Here is a 23546-nt window from a genome sequence, read left to right as displayed (position 1 = left end):
TCGTCTGACAATCTGGCGTACAGCAGCTGATTTCTCGGTCTCTTCCTCGCCTCTCGTCATTTTCCAATCACCCTCTCCGCTACCAATCTCTTGTGGCCTGTCCTTCTTATATCACCTTCTCTACACTGCCAGCCACAGGGAGAGACTAATTAGTCTTTGTCATCTTCTCCTCACACACATACACACTCACACACACTATTATTTGTGTTTTAGTTATTACTTGCATTAAAAAAGCTCTTTCCAGTTAAAACCATCAGGTTGATTATTTTCATGTCTCATTATGCGTAATTGCTTTTGCATTTAGTAAACGAGTGTCGGCGCCGTGTTTCGTTCCATCATTTAGTCGGGTAAATAGAAACTGCAATTAAAAATGTCACATTGCTAAAGCGTGACAGCGTTCCAGCTGCAGCTAATCCAAGGTGAATCTGTCACTGCGTAGGTTACATTTGATGAGCGATGACAGACACAGAGGAGCTGCCCCGCCGTCCAAGCATGCAAAGGAAGGGTTTCAAAGTGCTGAAATGTAAATGTAAATGAATGTAGGATTGTTATAGCTCTGTTTTATTTATCCTTTGTACTCTTTCACCCGTGTAGATTTCCAGTCTTGTCTGATTTGTGTGGCAAGGAGAGTCCCCATCAAAGAGAGGCCTGTGCTGCCCAGCTACGAGAGCTTCACCACCCGGCAGGACCCTCAAGGTAGGCATGGCGATAGGGAGGGCTACGGTTAGTGAAATAATGTTCTCAATATGATTAGAATGGTAGATGTCAGTGCATAAGTCCTGCATTCATGTATTCCAATTACAAATCAGATAGCTGCTGAGTTGGTGGCTAGAACCTTGACTTCTGCTTACTAAAGTGCATCATCCTCTACTTATCAACCCCTCCAGGTAAGATCACATCCCTGGACACCAGTCTGCTGCGGGCGGCCATGAAGCCTGGCTGGGAGGACCTTGTTCGGCGCTGCATCCAGAGATTTCACCTCCAGAATGAAGGGGAGATGTCCTTTGCCAAGAAACACCAGCAAGATGGTCAGTCAGAAAAAAATTTCTTTAATTGATCTCTATTGGTTACTTGTGTAAACGTGTGGTTCCGTGTGTGGTTCCTTGTACAAACGGTTTTTGTGTAGTTTCCTAACAGACCAAACTGTTTTGTGAGGCTGGTTTGACTCTCTGTGTGTTTCTGTGCGTTGCTTCTCAGTGTTGCGGCAGGGCAGCGCACTCAGCCCTCTGTACCGATTCTCCCTGTCGGACGGCACCATCGTGACAGCTCACACCAAGAGCAAGCTGGTCCGGTCTCAAGCTACCAATGAGCCACAGCTCTACGTGTCTCTGCACATCCTGCAAAGGTACGAGCAACAACAGGACTCTTGTGTATTTCTGTATATTGTCTTTTTAATCCATCACTGGATCATTAACCAGGTTACCAGTGTTCATCACCTCATTTCAGGTGTTAAAGGGTTAAATATGGACCAGGAGAGTTTTTCCTCTTGCTCTGTGTCGATCACAGCTTCTCTGTCTGTGTGTGTACATGTAGTTTGCCTCTCAGTTTGCACAAAGGGGAGATACTGTAATGTGGATAAGGAACAAAGAGCCTGTTATTCAGAACTGTCGCCATACGTGTAGACTCAAACTGACGTAAGCGCCACCAGCCAGTCCAGTCTACAGTATCTATCCATCCCTCCCTCCCACCGCCGAGACCAACTGCCACCCAACCAACATCCAATAGTTGGTATGACCGTACAGAGCCCCCAATTGGACAGCGGTCAGGAAACAATGCCAGGACTGTTACCCGGAGCATTCAGGGATCAACTGCGAGAACTTGGCTTTTACTTCCACAAGTTCACATTGAAAATTGTCAGTGCAGCATTCAGCACAGTGAGAGCTTTGTTTACGGGATGTAAGGCTGAAGTCGATCAATGGTTAAAGCTGCCTCTGTGTTCCGCTTTAGGGCCGATTGTCACTTTGTTTTCACAGTTCTGTACACTGTGCCTGGTTATGTATGCAGCAGCAACTAATGCCACTTAAATGGTGAAGACTTTGCACTGAAAATTCTTTTCTTATTGCAAAACGCTAATCGCCTCTTACGAACTTACTCGACACGAATCCACATTTTAATACAGAGGTAATTTGCAGTTAACAGTCAGATAGTGAGTGGCAGATATTACAATTGGGAATTAAAGTTGCACTAAGCAATTTCTGTACACAATTGGATCCCATAGAAGCCGAGTTTATGGCCACCTGATGGATGGAAGTGCAATTTTCAATCTGTGTTTGGCTCTAATTTGGCCTCCACCAACTCCCAAGGAAAATAGGTGCGCTTGATTTAGAGAAGCAGATGCTCCAATTTTGTAATTAGCCACTCACGCCCTTAAGCTCTCTCACAATGTGGTGCTGAGCCGCTATCTTACACACAGAGGGTCTGAACTTGATGGTTGAGATGATCTGACTACACTTTTCTATGAGGCATTGGTGAGAGCAGTTAGACCAACAATACAGTCTTACAGCCATCATGTAACCAATGGAGTTAAGCTTTCTACCAGTAACAGACCCAGATTATGAGACTGTAAGCTGAAGTATCCTGGCATGTAAACATCAAACGCCACATTTCACCTCTGTGCTCTTGTATGTGACCTCCTCTTGCTGTCTTTCTGTTCCAGGGAGCAGAATATGGATGGAATGACGCCAGACTTACCCAGTGACCAAGGTGTGGCCATGCCAATGAGTGTCATGTTGTCTGTGTCCTCACCTAGCATGAGTGCTCCCTCCCCATCCCCAGAGACCAACATCACCACCAGCAACACCCACCACTCCACCTCAGCCCCCAATGCTGCCCCCGGCCGTGGCTTTGGGTGCCAGAGTCGAGCGCCCACCCCTCAGGGAAACAGCCATGTGCTGAAACTTGGCAGCCCTTCAGCCCAGGGAAGCCCCGGTATCACTTCAGGGGCCCAGGGTGCCATGTTGTCACCCAGCCACCGCCAGAGTCCCGGCTTAATGGCTAGCAGTAGCAGTAGCCCTCACCTGCCCCCAAATCCTGCTGGTTCTTTCTCTCCTGTGGGGGGCCTCCACTCGCCAGCTTCAGTGTGCAGCAGCACAGGTAACGGCCCTGCTGTCAGCGCCCTTAATGCACTACAAGCCCTCAGACAGGGCCATGGGGTTTCCCAGGGACTTGTTGAAGGACCGCCTCCAGAGTCACCTGACAGCAAGCCAGGCAGTGTTCAGAGCCCCCCTCACACCAGCAACACTGGAAGCCCACTAGCCAAGAACAATCCTAACTTAGAGGCTGACTTATTTGGAAGTTTTGGGGAGCAGCAGGATTTGCTTTCATCCCAAAATGAAGAGGATGAGCAGAGGGAGGGCAGAGATTGCATCAATGAAAGCTTTGGCGGTAACGGAGCCGATGGCCCGAACCGCCTCCTCAACAGCAAAGGACACACCAAGCTCCTCCAGCTCCTCACCAGCAAGTCTGAACGCAACGAGCCCGGCTCCCCGCACGGCCCCCTGGAGGACAATCAAAAGGACCTCGTGGGAGGGGCCGGGGGCTTGGGTGGGGCTGGTCTGGGCCCCGGTTCTGGGCCCAACACCCACTCCACCTCGCTAAAGGAGAAACACAAAATTCTCCACAGGTTGCTGCAGAACAGCACCTCGCCTGTGGAACTGGCCAAGCTGACGGCCGAGGCTACTGGAAAAGACTCCAGCGGCCCCGAGTCAGCATCTGGGGACGCTTTGCCCTCTCTGAGCGAACTGAGCGCCAAACACGAGCCAGGGAGCCCCAAAAAGAAGGACAATGCTTTGCTCCGCTACCTGCTGGATAGGGACGATAATGTCATCCAGGAGAAAAGCGTGAAGGTGGAACCTGGCGAGGGCCTGAAGTTGACCTGCGTGAAGCCTGACAAACAGGAAGCAGGTTTCAACATGGCGGACCAGGTGAGTCATTCATGGAATAGAATTAAGAGAATGTTAAATGTAGTGCAGCCTTCAGTAGAGTAGAGCAAGGGATTACTTACGAGCAGAAATTCATCTTGGTGACACAGATGCAGGGTCTTTGCAGGTTTTTCTACAAAGCTTTCCTCTTGTGTGTCCATGGGGGGTAATGTTTAGCCCCCCATGGACTTTGGGTCACTGTGGGCTCTACAGCAAACCCATGACATGCTGGATCTTATACAGAGCCGTGTGCTGTGGCTGTTTTGGGTTATGGAAAGTAGAAATGTTCCCGAAAGGAAAATGTCCACGTGGTCATGTATCTGAACAGTAAATAAGCGCTGAATGTGTGGAGTAGTAACGGGAGCGCCTGCAAACACCTTAGAGTGAGAAACACAGTCGCTGCTGAGGCGTCGGCTGGTGTTTGGTCAGATGTGATGTTGACTTCCTCTGTGGGCAGCAGCTGGCAGCCTGTCGGGAGTTAGAAACACAAGCTGGGCTGGCACAGGAGTACTGATTACAGGGGTTCAGCCTGTGTGTGTGTGTGTGTGTGTGTGTGTGTGTGTGTGCGGACATTGGTTTCAGTGTGCGCACGAGAAACACAAAACACTCCAAAAAAAAGGCCTGGGAGTGCTGCGTTTGTGTTACAGCTCAATCAAACAGAAACACATAGGCAACGTTAACTCACATGTTAGTGGAGATGACGATAAACATAAGACAACAAGGAGTCAGTCAATCACCTCTAAGGGCTTTTCCTCACTGTGTGTGTGTGTGTGTGTGTGTGTGTGTGTGTGTGTGTGTGTGTGTGAGAGGGGCTTAAACGAGCGCATGTAGTTTTTGAGGAGTAATAAGAGAAGACTGAAAGAGGAGGAGGAGGAGGAGGAGGAGGGAAAGGGGCTGGAGTGTAACAGCAGGGAGTGGAGCCGACACAGAAAGCACGTAGAGGTGGAAGGAGGATGATGAAGAGGAGGAGTGGCAGAGGAGGTGGATACGCTTCAATTATGAACTGAAAGGGAAATCAAAGAGCAGCAGTTTGATCCAACACAGAGGGACTAGAAGCTTTAGTGTTATGAAAAAAATAACAAGAAGTATGCAACTTCTGCTACAAAGATGCAGCCTGTTAAATTAGCATAAAGCCAAAATGCTGTATATTCCGTGTGCGTCCCACTGACTCACTCCTGCTGTGGCGGGAGTAGGCTGAGTGTGAGTGTGTAAGGAGATCGCTCGTTGACAGTGAGAGCGCACTGACATGGTTGGAGTCGGTTCCGGGAAGGAGGCCGGGGGAGGAAGGCCGATATTGAGACTGCAGACAAAGGTGACCAACTTCCCGCCAACAGCTCTGCCTCCGTGCAGGATGTGGGAGGGTCACCCCGGGGTGCTGCTTCCTTTATGTTTCACTTACAGCTAAGGATGAGGTGAGGCGCTGTAGGGCTCACACTGACTCTGCTGTGAGGACACTCGCTCTCTTTTCAACACAAAGCAACTCACTAATGGAACGAGAGAGAGAGAGAGAGAGAGAGAGAGAGAGAGAGAGAGAGAGAGAGAGAGAGAGAGAGAGAGAGAGAGAGAGAGAGAGAGTTGGGCACAAGAGCATGTGATGTGTGAATGTGTGTATCTGGGTGCATTTATATTATTTTGAGTATTTGTTGGACCCTGTGTGTGTGAGAAAGTGAGCATGTGACAATGTGTGAAAAATTTGTCGGGATGTGTGCATGTATAAAGCGTGTCTCTGCAAATGTGTGCATTCTTGTGTCTGTGTGTGTGTGTGTGTGTGGGGGGGGGGGGGCTAAACAGAGCTGTGACTGTGTCTTACTGTACACCACACATGACCTCATTAGCGCCGGCAGTGTATTTTTAGCTCCTCCTCTATTCATCAGCCAGACGCAACCATTCAGTGGCGTGTGTGTGTGTGTGTGTGTGTGTGTGTGTGTGTGTGTGTGTGTGTGTGTGTGTGTAGCTTGAATTACTCTGCACTTCTGGAGGAGCTTTATAGTTTCTATCAGTTGGGATTAAAATTTAATTTTACTTGTATTTACATAACAAAACATTTCTACTTCTGTTGCTCTCTACATGATCATCTTAATCATTTGTTTTCATTTATTTCTCCAATAATGAATCATTCACTCACTCACTCAACGTTTCTTTCCTTGGCTGATCTCAGAGCAGTGAACTGGAGGACCTCCTGGAGGACCTGCAGAGTGGAGGCCAGCCGCAGCATTTCACAGGCCAGCCACCAGCCAGAGAGGTGGTCTCTGCTCCGGCCTCCTCTTCCTCTGTGCCGCCACCTTCCTCCATGGACAAACAGACCATCATCAGCGACATCCTGCACATGACAGAGGGCAGTAACAGCCCCCCGAACCAGCACCGAGCCTTCCCCTCCATCAGCCCTGCAACAGGATGTGGGTGTCAAATCTGGACAATTCATTTCAAAATGTTTAGATTTGATTGGTATAACTCAGAGAAACTGTGAGCAAACAAGCAAAAACCCCTCAAACTAACTGTCACCTTTCCTGCAGACTTTAATGGATCCAGGCCGGGCCCGGCGGGTCGAGGCGCTCTTCCTGTAAGGAGCATGTCTGTGGATAACAGCATGGGTCTCAATCCCATCACCACCAGGCCCTTCCCCCCTCAGCACAGGAATAATGGCCCCTACCCCTTACTGCATCACCAACAGCAGCAAGGCATGATGGGAGGCCATGGTATGACCAACCAGGCTGCAATGGCTAACACAGGTGAGGTGCCTCAGCATTTTGAATGAACACATTTACACTGTACACTGTTTACACACATACAATGGCTCTTATGTACTAAAGTATCACAAACATTTGGATAATTTGTATTTCCTTCTTTTGTTCATTGTGTCCCAAATCCAGGCATGCTGAGCGGTGGGTCAGTGAGAGGTTCCATACCCCAGGGCTGGGGACCCCAGGGGCCCATAAGAGGCTCTCCTGGGTCAATGATGGGCCAGGGGCTGGGACCCGGTCGGATGGTCCCCAACATGAGCACTGCACTCCCAATGAGAGGTGGAGGTCAACCTGGATCCAGAGCCATGGTCAATATGCAGATGATGGCCAATGGTGAGACTGATTGATTGATTGATTGATTGATTGATTGATTGATTGATTGATTGATTGATCGATATATACGGATGGATGGATATACTGTAGTTGGATTAGATTGATGATTGATTGACTTCCCTCCTTTTGTTCAATCAGAAATGGAGATGGCAAACTCTCCTTACCCTCAACAGCAAGGGCCACCCAATCAGACTGCTCCCTGGCCAAACCGAATGATGACCATGGATCACTACAGTAACCAAAACAGGTATGGCACACATTAGGAATAGGGAATGTACCAGTAGAACCCAGCAGACCGGGTGTCTCAGCCTTGGTAGAGGTAACACTGAGCTGTCTTCCAGGCCGCCTTATGGCGTCCCCCAGGAGGAGGGCATGGGGTGCTGTGAGAGCCAGCCAGATGAAGGCGCCCTGCTGAACCAGCTGTGCTCGGTACTGAAGGACTTTGACGGCCTGGAGGAGATTGACAAGATGCTGGGAATCCCCACACTTGCTGGACAGGTGAGCTCATGTCATCAACACTGGAAGGAGTAAGAACAGGTGCCTTATTTACAAAGTAAAACCTGATACCACTATTCAAGGCAGGCAATTCATTTTAGATTAGAGTTTGTTGTCTGTGCATTGGTTTGATTTTGGAATGCGGCAATTGTTTTGTTTACGTTCTGATCAACTTTCACATTGAAAACAAGAAAGTGTACCCATTAAAAACTGTGATACTGTGCATGGAGGATGTAGCTTGTAGAGTAATATGTTATGTGTCTGTGTGGTTCCTTCAGGGTCCTCTGTCAGACCAGGACCAGTATCTGGGCCCCTCAGACCCTACGGCTGGTATGAAGCCCCCTCTGTATAGTCAACACTACGGTGGCCAGTCAGGTTATGGCAGCCTGCCTCCAGAAGCCGGCTTCCACGGCCCGACTATGGCCGGCCAGATGGGCCCACAGAGGATGCCGGTTGGCTACCCTCCGATGATGAGGATGCCTGGGCCCAGACCCAATGTCATGAGGGCAGGGGGGCCCAATCCGGTAGTGCCCCAACCCAACAACCTGAGGCTACAGCTGCAGCACAGACTCCAAGCTCAGTTGGTAGGAGAAACTTTAACCCCTGGTGTATTCTGGACTGTAGACTGTGCGCCCATAAGGAACTAGAATCAGTGGCAGGTGGATCCAGGAGTGGAGGTGGGGTTGATTAAATGCTCAGGCAGCCACAGTAATGCTTATGAGTTGACTGTGGACTGTGCGAGTGTAGCAGCGTTGCTCAAGTTGTCTGCTTGAAGTAGGTCGCAGACTTTGTCCCCATTTCTATATTTCTTTCACCCAGTTTCCGTGTTGCTTTGAGTACTCATGGCTGCATTGGAGAAGTTTGCGCTTTGGCAGGTAGATGTCACTGTTTCTATTTAAGAATGTATGCACTAGTCAGGCAGTGTAGCTTTGGTTTAATGCAGAGCTGAGATGTTTTGGACATAAATATAACATAATTGCTGATTCCCACATTTAAGGCCTGAACTTAACTTTGGATCAAGTGCACATCCTGTGTGTTGCAGATTATACAACTGTGGTTTTACATATAAAAACATCCCAAGCCTAAATCAAACAGGGTTCACTTAGTTTAAATAAAAGAGCAGGCAGATTTACAATTTGTTTTCACACATTGAATAGATGTTGGATTTAATTGTAATGTGATGTAATTGGATAATTGGAAAAAATTAATATTAAAACAAATAGCTGCTACTGCCATTGTCACTAAAGTGCAGATGTCCTCATAATTCTTTGCTCAGTGTAAACATGGCTTATCTGAAGCTTTTTCAAGTGTAGACTGCTCCCTGGTGGAGAGTTTGGGGAGAACAGCTTGTAGACGTAAACTAAAATAGCCCTGATGATTTTTGCAGCGTGTTCAAATGTGAGACACGACTTTTACGCTCCCCATTCCGCTATTGAAGCTGGCGCCAGGATACAATCAAAGCCTGAAGAAAGCGTCAAAAAAACTCCTGCACATTAGAGACATTTCAAATGAGTCTCTGTTCAGTAACCAGCTAAATCAAACGCAGGCCTCTGACTGAAAACCACTTCCAATCCAAACCATGAAGGTCTTTCCCAATAAGAGTCCAAGGAGTGCTCCATCTCCAGATCTGAGTCGTGTCAGATTTAGATAGATGGATCAAAACTAAAAAGAACCTCCTATACATGTGCATGTGGTGATTTAAAACTACATTTAATTCAAAATATAATTTTCTCCCATGTAGAACCGTCAGCCGATGTTGAACCAGATGAGTGGAGTGTCCAACATGAATCTACCTCTAAGGTCTAACGCACCAAACCAGGTCAGTCCACCCTCTCTCTCAGGACATTCTGCAAACACTACAAGTAGGGGTAGGCCATAGACCTCCCGATTTGATATTAGAACAATATAGTTGTCACTTCATGGGTATTGTGGTTGTCTGCATCATAATCTTGAGACAAACACTCTTGTGCAGCCTTGGTGGAGACTCTTGCTCCCTTGGATTTATATTGGTGCTACTTCCTCCTCCAGGGAACCCTCAACACCCAGATGCTGGCCCAGCGTCAGCGCGAGTACCTCAGCAACCACCTACGTCTGCGTCAACAGCAGCAGCAACACATGCACCAGCAGCGTGCCATGATGATGCGGGCGCAGGGGATCAACATGTCTCCTAACATGCCCAGTGGGGGCGCTGCAGCCATCCCGGTGCCCATGGGTGGCACTAACCCGCGTCTCCCCCAGGGCACCGCACAGCAGTTCCCTTACCCGGCCTCAAGCTACGGTACCGGCTTGTCCTCTCCTCCTCTACCTCCTCCTCCTCATCCTGAGTCCTCCAGCCCCTTCTCCTCCCCTCTCTCTCCCAGCCCTCACCTGACTAGCCAGGGCATGATGGGAAATGTGGGCGGGCAATACAGCGGGGTAATGAGTCCGCCAATACAGCACAGTGCCTTCCAGTTCTCCGGTTCAGGTATATGACCAGAGCTTCGCTTTGGGCTTCAACATCACTTTGGGCTTTTATTGTGGTGATGTAATAATGTTTGTCAGGAATAATCAATATAATTCCTTCTTTGCAGTTGATTTTGCTTGGTTGGTGGTTGCTTGTTTATAATTTCGTCTCATGTTTGTCTCATGTTGTCTTTTACTGCTCTGCCGTCTCCACCTCCTCTTGCCTTGAGATCATTCCTATTTCTCAGTTGTTGTAAATTCTTAATGCAAAGCTTTATTCATAAGGCCTCTAAATCATTCCTAATCAGTTGTTGAAGATATAGAAGAGTAGTAATCATTTCCCGCCCTGACCATCACACCTCTCCAACCTCCAGCAATGAGCCAGCAACAACAACAACAACAACAACACCAAGATCCAGTGTCAGGTTTCCCATGTGGGGCTGCGACGCCCCAGAGCCCCCTGCTGTCCCCCAGGATGGGGCAGGGTCAGAGCCCCATGCTGCAGCAGAGCCAGGGCCCACCCCCAACCCAGGGACCCAACCAGGGAGCCTCCAGCTACCAAACCAGCAATGACCTCAACGGATGGCCCCAACCTCCCAACATGTCCACCAGCAACAGGTACAGTTAGCCAGAGAGATGAGACACGTTCATCAATTCATTCAAACACAAAGCACTGATCACACTGAAACAGATATTTAGAAGAGACATGGTTCCTGCTTATGTACTGACGCAAACAATGGTTGTTAGAAAAAAATAATGAATGCTTCCTCTGTCTCTGCTTGGCATCTTCCAGTATGTACTCCCAACAGTCCCAATCCCAGTATACCACACAGCCTAATGGAGGAATGTATAATGGCAACAACAACATGAATCTTGGAGTTGCATTGTCCAGCAGTGGCGGCAACATGAACCAAATGTCAGGACAGATGAGCGCCATGTCTACAGAACAGGTGGGACGAGAGCCCTAACTACAACTGGCAATAATAATTAGTAAGGTATGTCCGTTTATCCTTGTTGTGCCTTTCCTCGTACAGGTGAATGACAGCAGCCTCATCCTGGAGCAGCTGGCTGGAATCGAGATGCTGGCACAAGACAGTGAAGCCACTTCTGTAAGCAAAACGCTGTTGTCTTTGTTTTGTCAATTTTATAATAATCGCACAGGAAAATGTGTTGATTCACTTTTTCCGGTGTCTTCATTCAAGTGTGTGTACAGTGGCAGTGGCCTTTGACACATAACGTTCAGTATTTATTGATATACTAGAGTAATTTTGTTACCTATAAGACCACACAGAAAGGCACTTCTGATTAGCCCAGAGCTACTGATGGCGTACCTCAGGGATCAATTCAAGGGCCTCTTTTGGTGTTGCATGAGTGCTGGGTGCATGTAAATGTTCTGACTTTGTTCCTCCAGCCACTTTCAAGCTACTCGATGTGTTTTCCTCTTTAACCCAGTGGCTGGTTGATGTGATTTTGCTATTTTCTCCCTTATACAGAATTATTGCTGACCCCAGTCCAGGTCCAGGCGATAAAACACACTGCAGCCAATGCAAAGACACTGAGGCCTGGTCAACCCCGGTTCATGGAGGAACACCGAGGCGGCGACGGCACACAATGTAAACACTGCTCCCTCTTTTCCACCAGCCAGTGAGTGAAGAGAAAACACCCTTGACTGGTCCAACAGAGGACAGAGGGGAACCCACACGTGTAAAACCCCTCTTTACTGTGTTCACTTTACCGTGGCTTAGTCCACATTGTTTTTAAAGATTTTATACAAAAAGTCAGGAATCGTAGGGAAAACGTCTAACCAACTCAATGTGCACCGCCGCAAAACAAGCGTGAGAGGAAAGAACGGAATACTGCGTGCTGCTGTCATCCCTATAATTCCAGACTTTTGGGGACTTTTTCACTGTAGCTGACAAAATCATCCTAAAACACACACTCACACTATATACAGATGAATAATTGACAGATGCTTTACCAGTTTGGCAGAGAGTTGGGACTTTAAAGTGAGAGAAGGATTGATGAAAGGAGCTTTATGTAGCATTTTACCAGCGTCAAGAGATCACATTAACCTGCAATAAATTATTCTGTCAACAGAGGGCATAGATTATTAACTCAGTGCAAGTATATTGAAAATGCTAATGAAAAATGCAACTGTCAATCTGGAACCGCAAAAACAAAGATGACAAGAAACGTCTGCTACCCAAATTTAAAGTGATACTCCAACACTTTTAAGTAATATTTTGATTTGTCACGTGAAGTAGCTGAGAGAATGTTGTGGTGTTGCTTTGTTGGAGAAATAGCAGCAGGGCCCATTCAAAGACCTACACAGGTTGCAAATGAACAGCAAACATCACCAAAAATGGTCTGACAAACAAAAAAACTAAACAGCGTGAGTGGCGGCCTGATGTCGTCAATCGCTGTTATCGGTAATTAGTGATTTACTGATTAAGACAAACTGATACTAAGAAGGACATTAAAGAGTTAAATGCAAGCAGGGATAAACAGGAACAGAGACAGGAAGCTTCTGTTTACACATCAATGGATTCAAAGTCAGAGTGAAACACGGCGGCGACACCCGGCGCTTTTTGAGTCACTTTCAGCGTACTGTCCACTTCTACTGTCTGCTTGACAGACTTCATCTCAATGATCTTGTTGCTTACACACACACACACACACACACACACACACACACACACACACACACACACACACATAAAGCTTTGCCCCATACGTCCTCTGGTCAGTTGAATGTATTAGTTTTCCCACTGAGAACACACAGACAGCGTGCGTACGTACGTGTGTGACAGAGTAAATGTGTGTGTGACTGCGTGTGTGTGTAAAACGTGAACTTAAAAGAAGCGGTTGGCGTGCGAAACCTGCATTTTATTTTGTACGGTTGTATTTTAGAGCTCGGCTGAGAAAGTCAAATGAGAAGGTTTATGAGAAATATTTTCCAGGTATTTATAGTTTTGAATGTTTTAGAGAAAAAATCTTTATATGACAAATATTGAGGCTTGTTTCTGTAAGGAAGTCCTCAGAATGTGGTACATGTTGGTGTCCATTTGAAACAAATATATTAAATGCTGTAGTTACAGGTGAACTATATCTCTATTTAATTACTTTTGAATGAAGGTGAATGTCTATAGACTGTGTAAATAGTTAGATTTATAATGTTCATGTTTTCCTTTTGGTTTTTTACCCTAAACGCTTTTGCAAATCAGTCATTGGTGATTTAGTCTCACAGATGTTTCTCAGAGGTTGAGCCGCTATCAAGGCAGAAATGATGCCATTGGCTAAAAAGACTGATTTTAAACATACACGGCTATCTAACTCACTAACAGAGAAGAGTTTCACACAGTTAAACTCAAACAAAGCGTTTGAGTGTTTTCATTCCTTTATTTTGCAAGCTAGCTAACTCGCTTGCCAGCTAGCATGCCAAGATTGTATTCAGTTATGCTAATGAGTGTAGCATGAAGCAGAGCAGTGGACTTAACTTCTGAGTTAAAACCACAGTAAAACTAAATAATAATGGTACATTTCCTTCTTAAAATACATGTTTAAGATGTGATGTTACATTTCAAGATGAGTCGACATTTGGTGCTGTAAACATAAATCTGGCCGTAGGAAACAAAATGGACACCATGTTTATGTTAATTCTCCTCATTGTATTGGTGTAACACAGCAGGGAGAATGAGCTGAATGTTGTCAATTTCAAAACGTAAGGTTGACAACTGTCTCAGTGCATCCAGTAAGACAAAGCTGTATGTCGTGTTGTTGCTCTGAAAGCTTCTTTTATGATTGCTGCTTTGCCTGTGCGACATGTTTATGTCAATGTGAGACGCGTTTGATTTTACCCTCCTACACACATCACACCACCGAGTGCGAGGCTGGTGAGTGAGTCTGTCATGACAGAGTAGAGTGGGTGTTCAATCAGTGTGCACCGCAGTGCTGCAGCAAGGGAGTGAAGCGGAACAATGTGGTTTAAGTCTTCATAGCTATAAAACATGTCTCCTTTAAAGTTAGTTTTCTCTTCACTTCAGATTTCAAGGCGACTACCATAACCACTGATTTTAACTTTGTCCCGTCTTCTGATTAGCACCATAAGTCCATGGACCTGAAAATGAGGGCGCGGTCCCCACAGAGACTTTTTAAAAATATTTACCAGTGGGATTAATTTCTGATCGTGAAGTTACTTTACCTCCTTGAGATGTTTGTACAACTGTTCTGTATATAAACTGCATTTTAAAATAACTCTTTATATGCTGTAACAGACTGACCTGCAGACATTCAGTTGATAATGCAGGTTTGCAGGGATCAAACCTGTGACCTTTGAATAGCCTGATCAGTGTGTTTGTAAATACAAAGTAACATGGATATTGTGACTTCTAAAATGGTTTAAACATGCAAATTTCATAAAAGATTGTGACAGTGATTCATATTTTTTACATCCAAAACTTAATTCACTTTGACACACTAGACCCTTAATTTTTTTGGGGGAAATAATTGAATCTGGTGGTTCTCAAACAGTGGGACTTGAAGCACCCACAGTGGTACGCCAGATGACTGGAAATTGCTGCAGAGAATCAAAATGATTGAAATCTGTAGAAATTGTGTTATTGTGGCAAATTATTAACAAATAAACTTTGTTTCATTGCAAAAAGGTTCAGTAATTAATTATTCCCTCTTCATAAATGAGATTTATCTTGTTGAAAATTACCCAACTTGTACTGTTTGCTCACCGCGTTCTTCTGTGATCAGCAGGAGTTTCACGCTCGGTTTCAGTCCGGCACACGTACACGCGTCTGCTTTCTCTGTGATTTTCTGTTTGCCACTTCAATGTTTTGGTGGATACTTGGTGCAGAACTGATTAAGCCAATCCCAAAGGTGCTCTCTCTGTTAACCCAGGGTGCTGTCTCTTCCGATATTCTAATTGTAAACAAAACTGAACAGGTAACGTCTATTTTTCCAGTCCTGCTTTTCTACTTTCCATGGTCCATTATAGTCTGTAAACTCACACAGGGGAAGGAATGCAAACTGGCAGCAAAATTGACTCGGTTTGTTTGTTTTTTTGAACATCTCAACCCTCATTTTCCTCCAAAGCCGCTCAGTTTGAAATATGTTCATAGAAATGATAATGTACTGTAAAATCCTAAAGATCTTGGGACAAAATGTAAGCCATGAGAATGCTCTGAATGTCACATGTTCAGCATCACAGGATCATGTATAGCAAACCCTACAATGTTAACAAAGTGAATGGTTTCCTTTTGATTTTCAGTTTGACACAGTGCATATGTAGTGGAGATGAATATGTTATCAATTGGAACATAATTCATGCAAGTACCTTAAGATGCTAAAAACATAGCATAATGCCTTAGATCTAGTGTAAAACTGTAAGGTTTACAGCTGTATTATATGTGTATATTAGTCAGACTGCTGTTTGATGTTGAGGATTTGAGTTTATTAGTTTCTTTTTTTTCTCCCAAACTGTGACACTTTACAGGTTTATTTCAGTGTATGGACACATGGAATTGTTCACTGGATTGCTGTGTTAGTGTTTGGTATAAAATCTGTCCAACTGACACAGTGTTATTGCTTTTGTAAAGGGGCATTAAGTCATTTACGATCTGCACTGACATCTGCTGGCCCTCTTAAGTGTTGTCATGTGCCTTTTTGTGGCTTGACATGGAGACTTTTAGTGTTTAAAACTGAAATATGTTTCATTCAACAACAACAGCTGCTGGGTTATTGTGCACTAGTAAGTTTGGGTTTCAGTTTAAAATCAACAACAAAAAAAACCCCAGCTGATTAAGTCATTGACCTCTGCTGATTGATGATTTTGTCTGAAGACTCAGTAGATGACGTATCGCCCCTTTTATGTGATTTCCAGGCTCTTTACACTGGGCTGAAGCTTTTGTAAAGTGTTACTACTGAGTTTCTATGTCAGTTGTACCATTTGTAAACGAAAAAAGTTATCCTTAGAATGAATGGGAGACAAACGCAGTTCATGTGATTTTCTTTTTCTTTTTAAATAATCCTACAGTCTGTGATGTTCATATTAAATATCACAGCAGCCACACAGTCCAGGTAAATACGGTTTATTTAGAGTGTGAGAATGTTTATTATGCAAAAGCCGGACATTCACTCACTTTATGCAAAGCTGTCGACTCCGATGTTGCTTTTGCCAATGCTGCTCACTAATTTATGATTCATGCCGTTGTAAATAAATTATTTTTATTGAGCAGGAGGGCCTGTGCCTTTTTTATTTCATCACTGCCACATAAATTGCTTCATGTTCTGCTGTGTTGCCATTTGGTATTACAGCTGCTCTCTCCTCTATGATTGATATGCATTCTGATGTACTGCAGACACGACACTGATGGTGTTTCATGCCTGTCAAGTGAAATGAAATGAACACTGTACACTCATAAAGTAATGATGATTCGTCACTAGTCTGGGTAAAGAAAAGCAGCCAGCAGCTTTATTGACTCTGTCTCTGTTTGAGTGCAACAGCTTGGCCTATACATGCAACAGCCGTCTATTCACCAACAGAGGGCAGTGTTGTTCAAGATCTGGAGATAACGTGCAGCTTTTACCGTCAGAATGTTTCTCCCATTAAAGTTCGTGTAGTGATGACTAGTTTTTCTAAGATATCCATAAAATGTGTTAGTTTTTTTCACAAGTATTACCCCTGTCTAATGTATTTAAGCTACATGTAGTGAACATGCGACAAAACTAATAATTTAAATAGGAACATTATTCCTCATTTGCAATCATCCATAAATACTGAATGTGCTATTTGCTATGCTCACTCTTGCCTTTGTATGGCAGTGTTGTGTATCCACAAGCCCGAGCTTTGGCCGAAGAATTCCAAAAATCATTCCGATATCGATTACGTTTGAGTATTAAGAGAAACTAGATCCGATACATCTATACATCAGTAAAGCAGAAAAAACATGCTGAAATATCTACATGTATACAATTTGAATTTAGTTAGCACGAAATAAATAAATTGTGACAACCTAATGTAACTAATAAATGTAACTGACTAACCAACACAATGTGCTGGGTTGTTGATAAATAACGTAAAATTAAAGATCCTTCTGATGAACAAAACAATGTTCGATTGAATACAAACTATTATTTGATAATGTGAATATTTTATTCCGGTCAAATTGACACTTAAAGCGTGTAAACAATCGTGTCCTCTCAGTTATGTCCCTCTGCAGACTCTCCTCCTGGTAAACAACTCTACGGTCAAAACTGTCAAGACACACAATATCCAAAACACATCCGATATGTTATTTCTAAAATAAAAGCTGTAATGCGAAAAAACCGATCACATAAACACGTGTTCTAACTGTATACTTAATAAATGTACGGTATTAGTCTTTGAGGGTAGAGAAACGGCTTAAGATGAGATATCGCGAATATTAAAAATATCCAATAGATGTATTTTCAAAGATGATCTTCCTCGTGACACGTTTCGCTCATTTATTTTGAAAATAGAAATGTTCCGTATCTGTTTCACCTTTAAACTCTGACTTGACGCAGCAGCGCCGTTAAAGAAGTGGTTTGTATGGGAGAATTCCAACATGACGGTGTTTTATTGTCAGGCTATTCTAACGGTGTGTCTTCTCAGAGGATTCGTAACTTGGATATGAGCGCAGACAGGCCGTGTGGTCGCTTCAGAGAGTCAGGTATTTGACGCATCGCCATGGTTCTTGTTTTTTTGTGCTCATTTATTGAGACCCGTTACATTTGCAAGCTAGCCTTGCTGTTAGCTAGCTGGAACGCGGTTGGATTATAAAGTAGCTTTCCGGTGTTACCTTTCAAAGTAAAACATCGATAGACGCCTGAAATACTGCATACGCGTGTCAGTCTAAAAGGGGAGTTCACGTACATTTTGCCCACTCGCAAAGTTACATAAATCATAGAACACGACTAAAACCTTTATCGGTTACATGTAGCCGGCCTGGCCAAAAACAAAAAAGTTGTCCCGGCAGTTATTGCCGGTCAAACTGCGTCGTTAATGCCAATAATGTGATTGTATCTGCTCTAATCTCGTTGCGGTCCACCCACTGTGAGGCGGTGGGCGTTTGTGTCAGGACAGGACAGTTTAAACCAACCAAAGCTAGCGGAATGAATGAAACGCTGCCTGCAGGATCAAATGCAGACTATACTTATTTGGAATTTTCTAAAAGGTATGTAGTTTACATTCTACCTATGGGAGTTATACGTATCCATAGATGTGGTATCGATTACACCGCGTTAAATACTGGACACGTTTTTACCTCCTCTTCCCAAAAGAAGAGCCGTTCTTTCACCGGTTCGACACCGCGATGGAGCTTCGTGTTTCAGGACCGGGAAGGGGAAACCTGTGTGTAGCGTTTATTGGCCAAATGCCGCTGGAGAGAAGACGGCAATGCGTTTTAACATAAAATAATGGAACAAAAACTCCTTAAGTGTTTAATTGTGTGCTTGGTGCAATTACTAGCTCCGTATTAGCTAGATAGCCACTAGTGTTGCCAATTGTCGTGCCTTCTATTAAATTCTGGGTCATTAAATTGGCTGTCAAATAATTAAAACGCACGTAGAGACGCGCTTTATACTTGATTATCACACAGAATGTGAGTGGAAAAGCGGTTAATCACTATTTTCGAAACATGGAAACAACTTCAAATAATTAGCTACTGTTTCATTTTGAACTATCCCGGGGATTCTGTAATGAAACATCTGTGTTTTCGCCTGTTATGTTATGGTTAATTTCACAAGCGGGCCCAGGTGATTAAAGTATGAAGCCGTCATGTAGGGTTAGGGTTAGGGTAGAATGGGAATACTTGTTTGCAGTACTGGCTTCGGAAACAAATTCAGCAGCTGGATTAGATTATTATACTCATCACCACAGGCCAGTGTCCAAATCCTGCCTAGATTTCTTTACCTGTTTCAACCTCTCCCTCTATTCCTACCAAAACATTTCTTTGACTCTTTAGACAAAATGATCAGCGCCTTCATTTGGGGTGCGAAGCCCCCAAGTATCCGCAAATCACTATAACAAAGATGTAAAACCAGTGGGGGTCTCGCACTTCCAAACCTCCAATCCTATTACTGGGCATTACATATCGACAAATTACGCTCCTGGGTGAATTCCCCTGAGCTACCCTGGTGCAGGCTGGAAGCCCAATCCTGCTCCTCCTCCTCCTCCGCCACTGCCCTGATTTACTCCTCTCGCCCAACCAAGATCTCTCAGTTTACCAAGAACCCTGTTGTACTTAATACTATGATTTGGCACCAATTCAGGAAACACTTTAAATTCGTTAACACCTCCCCCCTGGGTCCAGTCTGCAACAACCACATCGTTCTTGGACTCTTCCTTCTCAGCGTGGCACCACAAGGGCATACAATGTTTCATCGACCTGTACTCCGATGGCAGTTTTAACAACTTCTCCAATCTGTCAATTCAGCACAGACTACCTCCCAACCAATTATTTAAGTATTTCCAAATCAGACACTTTACCTGCAGTAATTTCCAAAACTTCCCCTCCCCCTCAACTCATGTGGGAAGACCTGCTAACGTTCAAGACACCACTAAGTGGAACCATCTCTGAGATTTATAGCCGTATTCTGGACCTCGGGGACCTTTCTAATTCTGAAACAGTGGCTGCCTGGGAGACTGAGCTTGAACTCCATCTAGACATAGACTGGTGGGACGAAGTCTTACGCAATCTACATACTGCCTCATCCTGTGCTCGTCTCGCTCCCATCCAGTTCAAGGTCGTACTGCTTCTGCATTGGAAATCCCTCACCCCTCCCTCTATTTCGCAATGGCTGAAGGATACAATGTATTTTCTTGAACTAGAGAAAATCAAGGACACTATGAGGGCCCACACTGATTAAGTTCTATCAGAGGTGGCCACCATTTCTCTCTTGGTTATGCCAGACCAGTGACTGATTACCAGAACTCCAGAACGGGGTGGCATATCCTCTTTTATTTATTTATTTTTCTCTCTTCTCTCCTTCTCTTTGCCACAGCCTATGATGTGACTTGTACCAGCCTACATTGCTCTTTGACATCATCCTGTGAATGCTGTGTTTACCCTATGAGATGATTGCAATTTCATTCTACTTCTATTCTACCTCAGGGTCTAGTATAATGTGAAACAACAACAATATTATTAATTCTACAAACCTTCCTTCTTCCTCTCTGTACACAAATAGCAAAAAAAAAAATAAAAAGCCTTTACTGTGAAGAGCACCCCGCCTCTCTTCCGGGTGTCGGTGGCACCATAGAAACTTGACGAAACCGTTGTCAACAGAGCGCCGGAGAGCAGCCGAGCTCTGCGGTGTTTCTGTGCGGGATTCATCCGAGCGGCTCGACACCATCTCCGCTCAGATCCTGCTGGCTTTCCATCTGCAGCCGCTCCGTCACTATTCTTCCGTCGAAAGATATTTTTTAATACGCATCGCCTGGGATTTACACCGGAATTGATCGCTAAATGACAGCCCGTCTCCTGCTGGGAGGACAGCTGGTGCGCTGATAACATAGAGGGAGTGGGGGTGGGTGTCCTTGACTTGGACAGAAGGATTTAGGAGGGTGTGTGTGTGTGTGTGTGTGTGGGGAGGGTTACCATCATGCAGTGGTCCAAAAGAATGACATTGTGACTGTGTTCTCTTCACTGGCAGGGATGCGGCTCAGGCTCTGCAAGTTCATTCCATCCTGCTGAGAAAAGCTGTCTGCGCATTGGAAATGTGCATCTGCAGGGAGTCCTGCTTCTGGAGCTCCTCTGGTCCGGCTGACGAGGCCTGACTGGTCTCCACCGCCACATCAGATGGTGGCAGAAGGCAAGTGTGCACAGGAAGACAGACAAACAAAGAGGCTGGCCATCGGCCCGCCCGCCCGTCCGCCCGCCCGCTGCTGCAGATGAAGCTGAAGCTGTGAACTAATTCACCTTTGTTTGACATTCTTACTTTTGGGCCTCTCTGGGTGCCACATGCTTTATTTTTGGAAGTAGATGTCCGTATTAATAATAAATGGAATGGACAGCAGTGTCTGAAGTGTAAACGTTGGCTTGGAGAAAGAGCAGACTGGAAATAATGGCCGATCACGAGGAGGCAGAGTTGTCGGAGTCCCTTCAGAAGGAGGAAGGTTCCTCCAGTGAGCTGGAAGAACCGGATACAAACGTCAAATGTAAAAGTGTGCCTGTTTTAAACGAGGCGGTGCCACAGGAGGAGACCTCGTTGGCCAGCTCAGTGCAGATGTCCATCACGGCTGAAGAGAGCGCCGAATTCATCCAGCTCCCGGCCAAGACCGAGTCCTTTCAGGCCGAGTCTCCAACCAGGACAAACTATCTGGCCAAGGGGGGGAAGTCGGCGCTGAACAGGCCCGGCTCGTACATGGAGAACACGGAGATCCGTCGAGGTAAAAACCTGGCCAGGAGGAAGCCGCCGGGATTCTTTGCTTCCAGACTGGCTCGGCTCCGACTGCCCATTAGGAAGTACTTTGGTTTTATTCTGCAGGACTCTCGCTGCTTCCTGTTCTGTATGTGCTACCTGACGTTCATCCAGTCGCTCATGGTGTCGGGTTACCTGAGTAGCGTCATCACCACCATCGAGAAGAGGTACAGCCTGCGGAGCTCCGAGTCGGGCCTCCTCGTCAGCTGTTTTGACATAGGGAGCCTCGTCGTGGTCGTCTTCATCAGCTACTTTGGCGGTAGAGGTCAGAGGCCTCGCTGGCTGGCGGTGGGCGGGGTCTTCATCGCCGTGGGCGCCGCCCTCTTCTCCTTACCTCACTTCATCTCCCCGCCCTATCAGATCCAGGAGGTGAACTCCTCCTTAGCCAACGAGAGCCTCTGCATGAACAGCAACACCAGCGGCAGGGACCGCGTTGACATCACTTCCTGTCCCCGAGACCAGGAGGGCAACGAGCACAACCTGTACGTGGCGCTGTTTGTCATCGCCCAGATCTTGGTGGGTATGGGTTCCACGCCCATCTACACACTGGGACCCACCTACCTGGACGACAACGTGAAGAAGGAGAACGCGTCGCTCTATCTAGGTAAGGAGGAGTGTGTGTGTTTCTTTTCAGCCAATCACAGCCAGGTGATGTCGTCGCCTGGCTGAAGGTGATCTTACTGCTGATTCATTTGCTGTCATGACGACCTCATTTCATGGAGTTTACAGGGCGTAAAGAGACACAAAGGCGTCGTGAAGTGACGACTTCATCCAGCTGTTCTGTCCCACATCACTGTTATTATATCTTTATTTACACGAGAGAGGCAGGATGTCACAGTTCAGACTTGTTGGCTTCATTTAGACGTCAAAATTTATCCCGATTAAGACGTTAGATTACATCACTTCAGTCTCATAATCTGGGTGTGATTAGAAGTGAGTTTACTGTGATCTGTGGCGATTCAAGGCGTGGAGTTGTTCGTCTGAATGGCCGAGTGAAGGAAGCGGCAACATGCATGTGAGCGCACTGACAGGGTCAAGCGTGTAGGTGTAGTGGAAGATGCATGTCCGAGTGCCTTGCTCAGCGGCACATCGGCAACACTAGAAAGACCACGAGAGCAGGAAGGGGGCCCCTCGTGTCCTCCAGATTTCCACCGTGGCCCACTTTGCAAACATCTACTATTGTTCCAACGTCCCTGTGGCTAAACCGACTATGTGACCTGTAACACACACACACACACACACACACACACACACACACACACACACACGCTGGCCCTGTCGTTCTCGCCCCAGTAGCCTCAAACAAGGTAAAAACGGCAAATTAAAACCAAACAAATGAGAGCCAGGTTACGAAACACGGGGGGGGGGGGGGGGGGCAGGGGAAGGTGCTTATGTGCATTCCTGCTGTTTGGACAAAAAGTCCCACAAAAGCTGGGCTTAAATTCTGAGCTGTTCTTTTTTTTTTTCTCCCCTGAATAGAACCAGAGTGGGGGGGGGGGGCAGAGAGGGGCTTTGATCGGGGGGCGGGGGAGGGGGGGAGGGGGGGTCAGCTCGGTGCTGCAGTTCACCCTGTGGGGGTCCAGAGAGACTAAAACCCGATCTGAGCATTGTACAGATTATTAAAAGTATGAGGGGGGGAAAAACCTGGATCATGAGGAAAAGATCAGGGAACGATCCGCTAAGCTACTAGCTGCTATTATCTGTAAGGTATGAGCTCATTAGCCTCAACGCCACCGCAAGACACAGCCCAGCGTAGCGGCACTGGGGGGGCGATGATAGAAACTTCTGTCTTCGTCCGTTCAATCTGTAGCTGGTTGTTGTTGTTGTTGTTGTGCTTGACACCTAAAACGATTTTGGTAGAATTTCCCTCAAAGCTTCGCAGGACAGTTGGGAGCATCTGGAAGTTTGCGACCTCACAGACTGTGGCAGAGGAATGATGCACAAAACAACGATTCACCTTCGGATGGAACGCGGAGGCCATGAAGAAGAAGAAGAAGAAGAATCAGAATCTGCGTACATGTATTATATTCCCCGCCTCTGTCAGGCTCTGCGAGAACTGGAGCCGGGAGATTAAATTATCTTTCCCAATCAGCAGAGCTACTCCTCGCCGGCCGCTCCTCACTTTATCCTCTCCGTCAGCCGCTTGGCCAGTAACCAACCCGCG

The 23546-nt window shown here is 45.9% G+C and overlaps 2 protein-coding genes across 4 annotated transcripts in view; both read left to right on the top strand.

Annotated features, from left to right (window-relative positions):
• Window positions 1-16175, top strand: part of LOC142999426 (nuclear receptor coactivator 2-like) — a 44696-nt gene extending 28521 nt beyond the window's left edge. For all 3 annotated transcript variants that reach the window (XM_076148994.1, XM_076149002.1, XM_076149010.1), the window contains 16 exons: window positions 595-696; window positions 888-1028; window positions 1198-1345; window positions 2657-3923; window positions 6079-6316; window positions 6434-6649; window positions 6791-6994; window positions 7133-7241; window positions 7336-7492; window positions 7768-8073; window positions 9231-9308; window positions 9518-9953; window positions 10306-10549; window positions 10725-10881; window positions 10966-11040; window positions 11425-16175. In XM_076148994.1, the coding sequence (XP_076005109.1) occupies window positions 595-696; window positions 888-1028; window positions 1198-1345; window positions 2657-3923; window positions 6079-6316; window positions 6434-6649; window positions 6791-6994; window positions 7133-7241; window positions 7336-7492; window positions 7768-8073; window positions 9231-9308; window positions 9518-9953; window positions 10306-10549; window positions 10725-10881; window positions 10966-11040; window positions 11425-11436 (3890 nt within the window). In that variant the 3' untranslated portion in view covers window positions 11437-16175. The remainder of the gene's footprint in view (window positions 1-594; window positions 697-887; window positions 1029-1197; window positions 1346-2656; window positions 3924-6078; window positions 6317-6433; window positions 6650-6790; window positions 6995-7132; window positions 7242-7335; window positions 7493-7767; window positions 8074-9230; window positions 9309-9517; window positions 9954-10305; window positions 10550-10724; window positions 10882-10965; window positions 11041-11424) is intronic.
• Window positions 16176-20617: 4442 nt separating this feature from the next.
• LOC142999462 (solute carrier organic anion transporter family member 5A1-like) overlaps window positions 20618-23546 on the top strand; it is a 15302-nt gene continuing 12373 nt past the window's right edge. The window contains exon 1 of the mRNA XM_076149056.1: window positions 20618-21986. Within this exon, the coding sequence (XP_076005171.1) occupies window positions 21026-21986 (961 nt within the window). The 5' untranslated portion in view covers window positions 20618-21025. The remainder of the gene's footprint in view (window positions 21987-23546) is intronic.

The sequence above is a fragment of the Genypterus blacodes genome, unplaced genomic scaffold (genome assembly GCF_046128005.1).
Source record: "Genypterus blacodes isolate CSIRO-AG114 ecotype Tasmania unplaced genomic scaffold, CSIRO-AGI_Gbla_v1 ptg000005l_1, whole genome shotgun sequence".
NCBI lineage: Eukaryota > Metazoa > Chordata > Actinopteri > Ophidiiformes > Ophidiidae > Genypterus > Genypterus blacodes.
The sequence above is the reverse complement of the archived record's forward strand: the minus strand, read 5'-3'. Positions and strand labels throughout refer to the sequence as shown.